The 11,997-nt window shown below is 44.2% G+C and overlaps 2 protein-coding genes across 2 annotated transcripts; both read left to right on the top strand.

The window, feature by feature from the left end:
* Window positions 1–6,190: 6,190 nt before the first annotated feature.
* Window positions 6,191–7,915, top strand: or40a1 (odorant receptor, family 40, subfamily A, member 1). Its single transcript, XM_028961931.1, has 2 exons — window positions 6,191–6,204; window positions 6,426–7,915. The coding sequence occupies exon 2, from the start codon at window positions 6,453–6,455 to the stop codon at window positions 7,404–7,406; it is 954 nt and encodes a 317-aa protein (XP_028817764.1). The 5' UTR covers window positions 6,191–6,204; window positions 6,426–6,452; the 3' UTR covers window positions 7,407–7,915.
* A 2,485-nt stretch (window positions 7,916–10,400) lies between these two features.
* On the top strand, window positions 10,401–11,387 carry LOC114769631 (olfactory receptor 2AT4-like). The gene has a single exon (XM_028962820.1). It carries the CDS (start codon window positions 10,401–10,403, stop codon window positions 11,385–11,387), a length of 987 nt encoding a protein of 328 aa, XP_028818653.1.
* Window positions 11,388–11,997: the final 610 nt, after the last annotated feature.

Genomic DNA, 11,997 nt, shown 5'->3' with positions numbered 1-11,997 from the left:
CCAGGGTAGAGTGAGCCTGCAAATGGTGTCAGTGAAGGGTTTGTGATGATTTGTAGAATAGGAAAGAAAGAACATGGATAATAATAAATAAAAAATAATAATAAGTACTATAGTTGTAGGGGTGGAGAAGTCCAGAATGTAGTCCAGTGTCATGGTCTACATTACATATCCATTATGGTGTTTCTGGTCCACTTGAAGATCCCTGAAGCTGTAGTTGTAATGGTGGTGGTGGCTGTGGTGACCCTCTGGTTCGTTTCATGCTATGTCCTTGTTAAGCAGTTGTCAGGAACCAGGATTTATCTGCTGGTCTCTTCACTGGAGTGTCCCACCCAGCTTGATTCCGTGTCTCGGAGAAAACAAACAGAAGCAGCGCCAGACGGAGGCACTGTACGACCGATACTGAAATAGTGTTATATTGGTGCTACAGTGGCCCGGTACCCTAACTAGGGTGGAGGACCCGGTCCCTCGGGCTGGTTCCCTGGCATGGTCTGGTGTGGCGGCCCCGGTCCCTCGGGTTGGCTCCCCGGCGTGGTCAGGCGTGGCGGCCCCGGTCCCTTGGGCTGGCTCCCCGGCGTGGTCCTGCATGGCTGCCCCGGACTCTCGGACTTGCAGACAAAAATCAGGGCCGATCCCTCTCCACGTCTCCGCACGTCCCCAGGCTGGTGCTTCTGGGACCATGCAGCCCCTCTCGCTGCACGTCCCTGCTGGCAAGGGGGGGGCATTGCCAGAATATCCAGCTAGCCCCTTCTGCGTCCATTGGGACAAGCAGGCCCTCTTCCTGCCTGTCCCAGCTGGGTCCTCATGCCTTCCAGGGGGCTTTATGGTGCTCCACCCCTCTGGAGGCAGACGCAGGCCAATGCCTGGCCCGCCCTCCGTACCGGCTACCGGAGGATCCAGCTCTGTCACTTCCCCACCTACCCTCCCCTCAGTAGGAGCCCCCAACCCAAATTGCCACCCTCCAAAAAATTATTTGGGGGAGCACCCCCCCCGGCTGGACTTAGGGGTACCTTGGGGCTTGCCCACCTCGCCTTGGACCAGTGCAGTCAGGTTAGGAACTTCCTCCCTGGGGTTCGGCTCTGCTGCTGGGTCGCCATCTGGTGGACACAAAGAGGGGAAGTGGGGGCGACATACGGACACAATTGCTACGCACACACACAGACAGAGACAAACAGAAGAGAGGGTTGTCTGGCTCCCTCTCTGGGACCTCCTCAGGGGGCAGGACCTTTTCGTCGCCTGCCAGTGCTGGGTCTTATTGACCTGGATCCTGCCTGGCACTGGATGTGGTGGAGGGGCTGAGTTCGATCCCTGGCTCAGGCTCTGGCCGATCAAACTCCGCCCACAGTATCTGCAGGAAGTCCCGAAACCTCGGGAAGTCTGTCCCTGCTGCCAGAGGGCTGCGCCCCAGCCCCATGCTGACCCAGTCAGACACACGAGGATGATGGTGATCTTATCCGTGTCTGCTGCCCCACTGAAGGGTCCCGGGGCCATTGGGCTGTCCCACACGGGGCTGGGCTCGTTGGTTGGAGATGGTGGTGGGCGTGGGGGGTTGTGGACGTCTTCTCCAGCATGCAGGGGCACTGGTGATGCACTGCCGTTCAGCTGGCGAACGACCGAGCAGAGGGAAGGCGGGTCGGGGACTGGAGCTGGTAAGGCAATGCAGTTCCGGCAATGCAGTTGCTGGCTGGCGACCTCGCCCTGTTCCACCAGCTTACCCCCGCATCGCCGCCTTCCTCCTCGCTGTTGTCGCACCTCTGGGAGTGACGTGGGTCTCCACGGACCTCGCGACGATCCTGGACCAGTGTCATCCTTGTCGTAGTCCGTGTCGCCCTCATACCCCCGGAAGACATGTGGGTCTTCACGGACGTCGCGACAATCTCAGATGCGCGTGCTGGGTGGAGCCATCCCGGCGCTGACCGCCCAACGAAAATCCATGTCATGCGTCGCTTTTGTCATTCGTGTCCTCCCACCGGTGACTCCGAGGGTCGTCCACCCTGCTGCCATTCTGGACCCAGGGTGCGATCAACTCCCATGGGCAGTACTCTGGCCATTCGCGCCGGAGTCTGCCCACCTCCTCGCTGGAGGGACGCCGCCATTGTTGCTTCTCACCCCCTGGAAATGACGTGGGTCCCCATGGACCTTGCGACGATCGTGGACTGGTGCAATGGGCGGAGCCCAACTCGTGTCTCCAGTGCTTTCATTGTCATCGTCCATGTCGTCCCAGTCCACGAGGAGCCTTGCCAGCAGAGCGCAGAGTTCCTGGCTTGACATGGTAAAGATCGTGGGGGTCGCATCCTCTGCTCTCTCTGCCCACGTCACTTCCTCGCTGCTGCCGACGCCATTGTCTTTGCTCTGCCCACTCACCTGCCGACGTTGTCGCTTCCGTGTTTCAGGGATTCTCCTGGGGGTGACGTCATCACGCGACGCCTCGCGCCATGGCTCATCAGGGAGAAAGCGTTCCACTAGAACGGGTGCCGAGTCTCTCCCCTGGCGTCCGCGTTCGTCGCACCGGGCTGCATCCTTCGTGCCGTTGCTTCTCCTCTGCTTCTTTCTTCCTCTGCATTTTTGGCTGAATCTCCAGCATTCTGTCACGCTTGCGTGCTGACGGGGGAAGGAAGCGTAGTGGCAGGACATGCTGGGAAGGGGTTATATTACAAATAAACTATAAATAAATACAAATAAACAATGGCGCGGTGCCCGAAAAGGGAAATAAAAGGGGGACAATGTAAACAAACCCGCAGGCGTGTGGCGATTGCCAGAACTCAAAATGCTAACACTACAATGTTGCCAGGTCAAGTTCACGAAAATGGCGGAGATTCTGAAGGGGCGGAAATCTCCGGCTTTCATGCGCCATCAGGATTGGACACAGGTGATGAGCCCAGCTGCAGTCAATCCTGACAGGGACTCTGTGATAAACTGGACTTTATAATTGACACTGTGTCAAAGTGAAGTGAAATGAGTGTCTAGGACTTTAACAAAACGCCAGAGAAATCAGATTTTGAGATTGGATTTAAACACTGAGACTGTGTCTGACACACCTTCTCATTTAATGTGTATTCTTTATTTTCAAGACCATGATTCTCACTGAAGGCATCAAAACTATGAATGAACACATGTGGAGTTATGTGTAGGTTAAATAACTGAAAAGGTGAAATAACTGAAAACATGTTTTATATTGTAGTTTCTTCTAAATAGCCACCCTTTGCTCTAATAACTGCTTTGCACACTCTTGGCATTCTCTCGATGAGCTTCAAGAGGTTGTCACCTGAAATGGTTTTCCAACTGTCTTGAAGGAGTTCCCAGAGGTGTTTAGCACTTGTTGGCCCGTTTGCCTTCACTGTATGTTCCAGCTCACCCCAAACCATCTCGATAAGGTGCCTTCCACCAGTGCTCCACCACGTTCCTGGCTTTTACCATCTCGCACCAGGGTGTGGCCATGGAGCCCAAGAAGCTGGAAGCAGTGGCATCATGGCCCCTACCCACGACGCTGAAACAGCTGCAACGGTTTCTTGGGTTTGCGAATTTCTATCATCGCGTCATCCATGGCTACAGTACAGTCGCAGCATCACTTACTGCTCTCACCAAGCCTTCTACACGCCCTTTTCTCCTGACTACAGATGCCATCCATGCCTTCAAGTCCCTGTGCTTTGGTTTCACCACTGCTCCTGTCTTTCAACTTCCAAGTCCTTCACTTCCGTGGACGCGTCAGAGGTGAGTGCTGGCACTGTCCTCTCACAATGCGGTCTAGACCAGAAACTGCACCCATGTTGCTTCTTCTCACGGAAGTTCACTCTGACACAGCGCCGTTACGGGGTGGGGGACCGTGAGCTGCTGGACCGATCATCAAAACCTAATCACTATCAAAGCCTCCAAGCAACTCAATCCAGGTCAGGCGAGGCGGGCCCTTTTCTTCGAACAATTCAACTTCCATCTATCTTACCATCCTGGTTCCAGGAACCAAAAAGCTGATGCACTGTCCTGACAGCACGCTCCAGATTCCTTATCCTCTGACCCCGAACCCATTCTCCCACCTCATCACATCTTGGGTCCTCTCCGGTGGTCCCTGGAGACTAAGGCCCGGCTGCCCAGACGTCCGACCCTGGCCAAGCCAACATCCCACCAGGGAGCTTGTACATCCCCAACACCGATGTGCTACACTGGGGACACTCCTCTGTGCTCTCGGGCCATCCAGGATGGCAAAGGACCCTCTCCTTCATTCGTCGGGCATTCTGGTGGCCTTCATTATGGTGGGATGTACAGGCCTACGTGGACTCCTGTGACATCTGTGCCTGGGCCAAGACTCCCAACACTCCCGCTGTTGGTCCTCTGCGTCCTTTCCCATTCATCAGTGTCCCTGGACCCATCTTGCCTTTGACTTCATCACCGGTCTCCCTGAAGCCAACGAAATGACCATCATCCTGACCATAGTGGATTGCTTCTCCAAGGCGGTCCACTTGGTTGCCCTGCCCGGCCTACCATCCTGTGCCACAACTGCCTACCTCATGCTCCAACACGTCGTCTGCCTTCATGGGTTCTCCCAGGACATTGTCTCCAATCGGGGACCCCAATTTGTCTCAGCTGTGTGGAAGACCTTCTGCCGCCTCATTGGTTCCACCTGCAGTCTCTCCTCTGGCTACCACCCTCAGACCAATGGCCAGGTGGAGAGAACCAACCAACAGCTGGTATGATGCCTGCGGTGCTTTGCGTCAGACCATCAATGCACCTGGCCCGGTTACCTCCTTTGGGTGGAGCTGGCCCATAACCTGCAGGTTTCCTCTGCCACCAGACATAGCCCATTTGAAGTCTGTTATGGATTTCAACCCGCCATCTTAGCCCACCAGGTGCCCACAGGTGCCATCGGGGTCGGCCCTGGAGAGGGGGGGTACTGTCACATGATTCCATCCATGTGACTGGGAGCAACACGGAAATGAGGTAACGTGACTTCTATAAATTGGCAAGATGGCCACTGCCAGCTGCTCAGTCATTGATTGACACACGTCAAATAGACTCGGCTCCTCTCCTTCATCCCAAAGTAAGACCGTTCCTGATGTTCTCCTATCCTCTCTTCTCAACTTCGTCCTGCCTTGACCTAAATTGTACTTTAGCGCAAACGACAACATCCTTGTGGTATTGCGGCTCACGCCGGTTCGTGTTCGCATAGTAAGTCAGAGGGAATTTACCCCATTGCGTTGCACCACACCAGGGTTCCTCGTCTCCTCCTACACACGCTCAGGTTCAGGTTCCGTGGACCGTGACAGTGGACAGTTTGTCAAAAGTCACATGTCAAAGAATCATCCACATGAATGCATGATTGAGCATTGCCCAAAGTATTGCTGGCTTGCCATAATGCATTCTGTCATGGCTACCGGAATCAGAACGTGAGCGCGTGTTGGAGGAGACAAGGAACCTCGGTGCGGTGGAACGCAGGAGGCAAGTAAGTTCCTCTGTAAGTTACTCTGCGAATGCGAACTGGCGTTTAGGGCACAATAGAGGACGGTACAAGATGAAAGGGAAGAGTTCAGGATATAGGATTGGAGATGGGCAGGAACGGTCTTACTGGGTTCGAGGAGAGAGGAGCCGAGTCGTGATGACGTCACTCAACCTTGTTTCTGTGTTACTCCCAGTCACATGATGGAATCTTGTGACACATTCTGCAAGTGATGTAAAGATGCAATAGACCAGGACCTTATTCCTTATTCCCCAGGGGCAGATTCTGATGCTTATGTGCCCTTTCTTTCCATATTTTCCCAATGCCTTTTCCAAAAGACCATTTAAATTATTGAAGGTATTAAATTTAAATATCAGTGAGAAAATTGACAGAAGCCATTAATTTTGGATGACAAGAAATGACTCCTTCAGAAACTTTTATATAGAGCAAATATACAAATGTATACCTTAATATAATATTAACATTTATATGTGCAAACAATTCATGGTATGACTCTTTGCTGCTTGTGAAAGTATGATTAAGTAATAAAAGAGCATAATTATTTGTTTATTGGTCTCTCTGTTGTTTGTGGTGAGACATATGTGTTTATAGTTGCTGTTTGATAATTAGCTGATAATTTGCAGGCTCGCGAGGATATTATTTTAATGACTTGTAACTCCAATACTTAATTAAACCCAAAGGCGAGTGTTTTCCTTTCCTTTATAAGCAGCTTCTTTTGCATGAGAGTATTTCAGATGTTTCTAGGTTGGATTTTCCAGGTAAGTCATAGGCTATATTGAATTTACATTTTATTCTGTAATTAAGACCCTTTTGGTATTAGGCCCCTTCCCCATTGTATTTTGTAACTGAGCATTAAGTAATCATTAATTAAATCTATATATGACTGAAATTAGGTTTTATACAGATATTAATCCTGGTATTGGCACATGATTATGAATAATGCAATAATTAAATAGCACATGAAATGTTTCTTTTTCAGATCTAAGAAATTCATGCTAATGAGGTTATGGTCGCTTTCAACAATGAGAGCACAGAAACTGGCTTTTACATCACAGCCTTTCAATCGCTGGGATCTGGCAACACTAATTACCTTCTGTTGGGTCTGGGCATCATTTACCTCATCACCTTAACAGCAAACTGTTTGCTTCTCACACTTTGCATGATTGACCCAAGTTTGCATAATCCTAAGTATGTTGCTGTCTGTAACTTAGCGGTGGTTGATATTTCAATGAACAGTGTTATTATCCCACAAATGGTGCGCATATTTGTATTCAATTTGAACCACGTGTCCTTCGGCATGTGCTTCACTCAGATGTTCTTCATGCACTTCTTTGGAGATCTGGAAACCTTTTCCTTAGCACTCTTGGCTTATGACCGATTTATTGCAATATGCTGGCCCCTGCGGTACTCTGCCATACTTACAAACACACGCATGGTTCTGATATTAGCTGGCATTTGGTTGCTGGTTTTCCTCCTTGAGGTCTTTCCAGTTACTCTGGCCTCCAAACTGCCCTACTGTGGGTCAAGAATGGTGAAAAGCTGCTGCTGTGAACATGGCCCGGTGTATGTGCTGGCCTGTGGAGACACCTCTTACAATCGTTTACTAGCAACTGCCAAGACACTGTCAGTTTTGTTCAGTTCTCTCACCTTCATCATCCTCTCCTATGTGGTGGTGGTGGTCGCTGTGCTTAAGATCGCTTCATCAACACAGCGCTCCAAGGCCTTTTTCACCTGTTTGACCCACTCAATTCTTGTGCTGGTCTATTATCTGCCTGTCATCCTCGCCTACATCCTTCCAAGACTCAATGTGATTCGCTCCCCAGACGTCCTTACTGCGGTTCTAACTGTGTCTGTCACAATGCCACCTATGTTAAACCCAATCATATACAGTTTACGGACTGAGGAACTGCAGATAAAGATCATGAAACTTCTGAAAAGACAAAAGCTTTCTTCAGCATAGGAAATACTCAAATAAAGAATTAATTGAAGATCTATGTTATGTATCACAAATTCCATTTTTACATCATTGTCAGATCTATTCTGTTGACTGCGAGTGTGTGGATTTATTTCTTGATTGATTTTTACATTATTAAGTTGATAAGGTATGCTTATTCAGACAGTTATATTTGAAATGTCAAAAATAAATTGGTTGAAATGCACAGAAGATTTTTGCTATATTATTATTTATATTTTAATAATATATTTTTGTCTTTTTTCTTCATTGTTATCTTTTCTTGAATTAAATAATGCCCTGTGTCCTGTACTGTGTTTAATGTGATTTAAAAATCCCCAGTTTAAAGTATGTGTCACCATTCATGGTTCTGGAGGGCACCAGTCCTGCACAGCTTAGATCTTTCTATGTTCCACCACACCTCATTCAGTTCAAGAACTGCTTGATAAGGCATTGAATCAGATGTGCTAAATGAAGGTAAACGCGAAAATGTGCTCTCGTTGTTGAAAATCTGCCTTCCAGGACCAGGGTTGGTGACCACTGGTTTGCAGCAAGTCTTCCCATAACAGCCTCATAATTCAAATAGAAAATGTGTAAAGTGTATTTTCCATAATGTTTATTTTTATACTCTAAAATTGTACACAAAGTCAAGTAAACAAATGATTTATTGTTTTATTAATTGTTTACAGTAGTTAAAATATTTTTTTCTGTCCTATTTAAACAAAGAAGTGCATTTATAAACAAATGCAGTAGATGGCAGTAAAAGAGAATTTGAGCTGCTGCATACTTCACACTTACTATTAATGTCCAAGATCTGCAGCAACACAATGCATGAAATCCACATTCAGCAACAATCACATTCAGGGTTTAGATATCGAGAAGAGCACTATTATTCTGTGCAATAAACAACTTTATACTTTCTCAAAATAATACTTGTATTTTTTTTCCAGAAGCAGACATTTAGCAAAAATATGAATTTGCCAAATGTATACACAATTATCTTTAAAATATTCTCTTTCATTCTTGAATTTTTCTGAATTTATAGAATTGTACTTTATGGTGAGATAAATGTACATAGGTTCATACTGGACATGTCTGTGCCAGGCTTGAGGATAAACAACATTTTACATCACAGAAGGACTTACTTATTTCAACCCAAAGGTTAAATGTAACAAGGAAAAAAACACTTTTTAATGACACCCCAGTAAATGGCAAAGGATTAGCAGAAAAATAGATAGACATTGCAACCTTATGGAGCCTGAAATTGACTAATAATGGATGAGAGGAATATTGTAAGGGGTTCCAATTTCCAAATGTGTTTTCAAAGATGATTTTGTTGGTGTCTACTGAGCCCGACTGTGAATAACCCGACACTATGAATATTACAACAGGACCCTTGGTAATTCACCCAAGAATGAGAGTGGCACCAGACCTCTCAGTAGTATATCAACCAGCCAGTTACAGTAAACATGACCATAAATTAAGACCCAGTAGACTCAGGGCTCGTTAGTTAGGAAACTGATAAACACTACAGCAATTGTTCTCCTAATTGCATGTTAGGAAAAAAATAGAGACTGTTAAACTTTTTGCAGGGGTTCAGAAAGCACACACTTTTAGGAAAAAGTTGCTAGTAAGACATAAATATTCTTAGTGATTAAGTCTTTCTATTCTGGTTGAATATGTGTATTATGAAAGCACCAAATTAAAGACATTCGTGGCAAAATATCAATTAATAATTTACTTAAAAAGAAAACTAGTAGCAATAGTAATTCTTAATTTAATATTAAAAATATTCCCATTCAAGTAACACTGTCCTTAAAAAGGAATGGTTCACATGATTCTCTCTAGTGGATGAAACAATTAGGTTTATTAATTTAATAGAATCCAGTAGGGTCTAATGTTGCTGTCCCTTAGGACCAAAAGAAAGAAAGAAGTGGGATTCAGGTCTCTCTAATCAAGCACTTAAGGAGGTTAATAACCAGTTTATCCTATGTAGCTGATGAATTCAACATTATAAGCCAGTTACAGGCAGGACAGGGTGTAGACTTTCATGAAAAACAGAAATCATGACAAAAATGTTATAATGTGAATTAATAAATCATACCAAAGGGTAAAGAATGGGTGGGAGGATAGAGTGGGTTTAGTGGGGCTGAGGTTCTCACAACCATCAGCCATGAGAGAATTATCATGGGATGCCATGGTTCTGTATTCCTTGACTTCATACAGAACAAGTACATCTAGCCATGCCCAGGTACACTGTACAAAAGATGCAGAAAATAGAAATACAAATTAATAAATTTGTGAACTGATTATTTAATGAGGGACAAGTTGATTTGCTACTAATCCTTGGGGATGAGGGCCTGTGTATAAATGGAATTTGAGAAATTCATCCCACTGGCTTCCTCTCCTGGGGGTCTGTGTTCACTGTACTTGGTGTTCTTGAGATGTGACATCAGATGCAACAGAGATCAATAAAAAGACTGAAACCACCGTGCCGAAAAAACACTACTTCACAGCTTTGCTACTTTACAGGTGAGAAGTTTCAGAGTGTGTTCTGAAAGGTAGCAACTTCAAACCTTTATCTTGTCATATATTTATCTTATCTTATATTATTTTATGAGTGATAGCTATTAATTTGTTAATTAACAACAGGTAAAATTGAACAATGAATAATTAGTAAATGTATAAAAAGAAAAAATGTATAATTGCAAAACAAAAATTGCTATTATAAATCTCAGTATATGCTACACCTCTATGTATAACAAGTCCTACAACAGTAACAGAAAGGAAAATTAAAGAGAAATGCTCCGTATTGAACCCATTTAATTATCAATTTCCTAATTTTATTTATGAAATATTTGCATTATAATAATAACAATATAAATATTTGCAATATAATAATAACCATTCAAGAACTCAATGTTTACATGTAAAAGACAATATCAAATAATCATTATATGTTTGAATTTTGCTTTTTCTGTATTTTTCTTGAAGACTTGAGGCATGGCAGGAAACCAAAGTTTTATAAAGGAGTTTGTCATTGTTGGCTTCCCTGGACTTCATCCGGACTACTTTGGCTTTATTGCAGCAGTGATGTTCCTTGTTTATCTCTGCATTTTAATAGGAAATGCGGCTTTTCTCACAATGTTTGCCACTAATCGAGGACTCCACAAGCCTATGTATGTTACCATCCTAAATCTTGTCGTTTCTGATGTTCTTTTCAGCACCACAACATTACCCAAGATCATTTCCAGATACTGGTTTCGGGCTGGAGCACTCTCATTCAATGCTTGTTTTGTGCAGATGTATCTTGTGCATTACTTTGGCAATGTCAATGCATTTATTTTATTAATAATGGCTGTTGATCGATATGTGGCAATTTGTCACCCACTTAGATACCCCATGCTCATGACAAAAGCAAACATTTGCATTCTTAGTGCCACAGCATGGCTATTGGGACATGCAGTTTGCCTGATGATTGTTATTCGAGCGTACCCACTGCCATACTGCGCAGCCAACACTATCATTCAGTGCTACTGCGATCATGTATCAATTACTAGCTTGGCCTGCACCGATCGAGCACTGTATTCTGTTCCAGCCTTCATTTTTGCAATGGTAGTTTTACTGGTCCCTCTGGCTTTTATTGTCTATTCCTACATTGCCATAATAGTGGCAGTCTTCCGAATTGCTACTGTGCAAGGTCGTCTAAAAACGCTGTCTACCTGCACACCTCAACTTATTATTATTGTCCTGTACTTTCTCCCCAGATGCTTTGTTTACCTGGCTGGCAACATTGGCATTACATTCAATGCTGACCTACGCATTGCTATTATAATGATGTACAGTCTGCTGCCACCTATGATAAATCCACTCATATACTGTCTAAGAACAGAAGAAATAAAAAATATTGTAACAAAAGGATTTAGTCAGTTCAAGTTGAATTTGAAAGATAAATGGAAAAAAATGGCCATAAAAACATCTATGACCTAAAATATTTTTACTTTCATGACTGTTGGAAGTTCTAGACTGTCATATAATTTTTCTAAAACTAAATCTTACTTTTTTGTTTTTTTATTTGAAGGCTTATAAGGATAAGGATTTTTAAATGTGTCACTGTTGTGAAACTGTTGATGGATCAAATCACATTCCATGTGATTATTCAGTGTAATTACTGCGTTGTATTTATTGAATAATAAAGAGAAACAATCTCTGCTGCTTTTCTTTTTTATGTTTCAATTTGCACAATATTTAATTTGGACATTCAAGCCATTTTAAAATCCAATAATATGAGACAATTGTTAATAAAGAAAATTACACTGAAAAGATTTTGTCAGAATATTGATCTATTTAATGTATTTAATCTTTAATCTATCACCTAAATCTATCTGATCTACCTGATCTGTCACCTAAACTTTGACTTCTGTTTAATTCCATGGGTCATAAATTATATAGCATTGTGCAAAAGTCTTAAACACCAATACAAAAATGTGAAACCAAAACCACTGTTTATCTAAGCTGAAAGACATTTTTTTATTTTAAATTAAAACTATACAAAACATCAATAATAACAATATGTTTATGGAGAAAGAGATAATTGTTC

This window comes from Denticeps clupeoides, chromosome 19, assembly GCF_900700375.1.
Source record: "Denticeps clupeoides chromosome 19, fDenClu1.1, whole genome shotgun sequence".
Lineage (NCBI taxonomy): Eukaryota > Metazoa > Chordata > Actinopteri > Clupeiformes > Denticipitidae > Denticeps > Denticeps clupeoides.
The sequence above is the reverse complement of the archived record's forward strand: the minus strand, read 5'-3'. Positions and strand labels throughout refer to the sequence as shown.

Bases quoted from the DNA above. Each gene is read 5' to 3' on its own strand.
- or40a1 (XM_028961931.1), top strand. From the start codon at position 6,453: ATGGTCGCTTTCAACAATGAGAGCACAGAAACTGGCTTTTACATCACA.
- LOC114769631 (XM_028962820.1), top strand. From the start codon at position 10,401: ATGGCAGGAAACCAAAGTTTTATAAAGGAGTTTGTCATTGTTGGCTTC.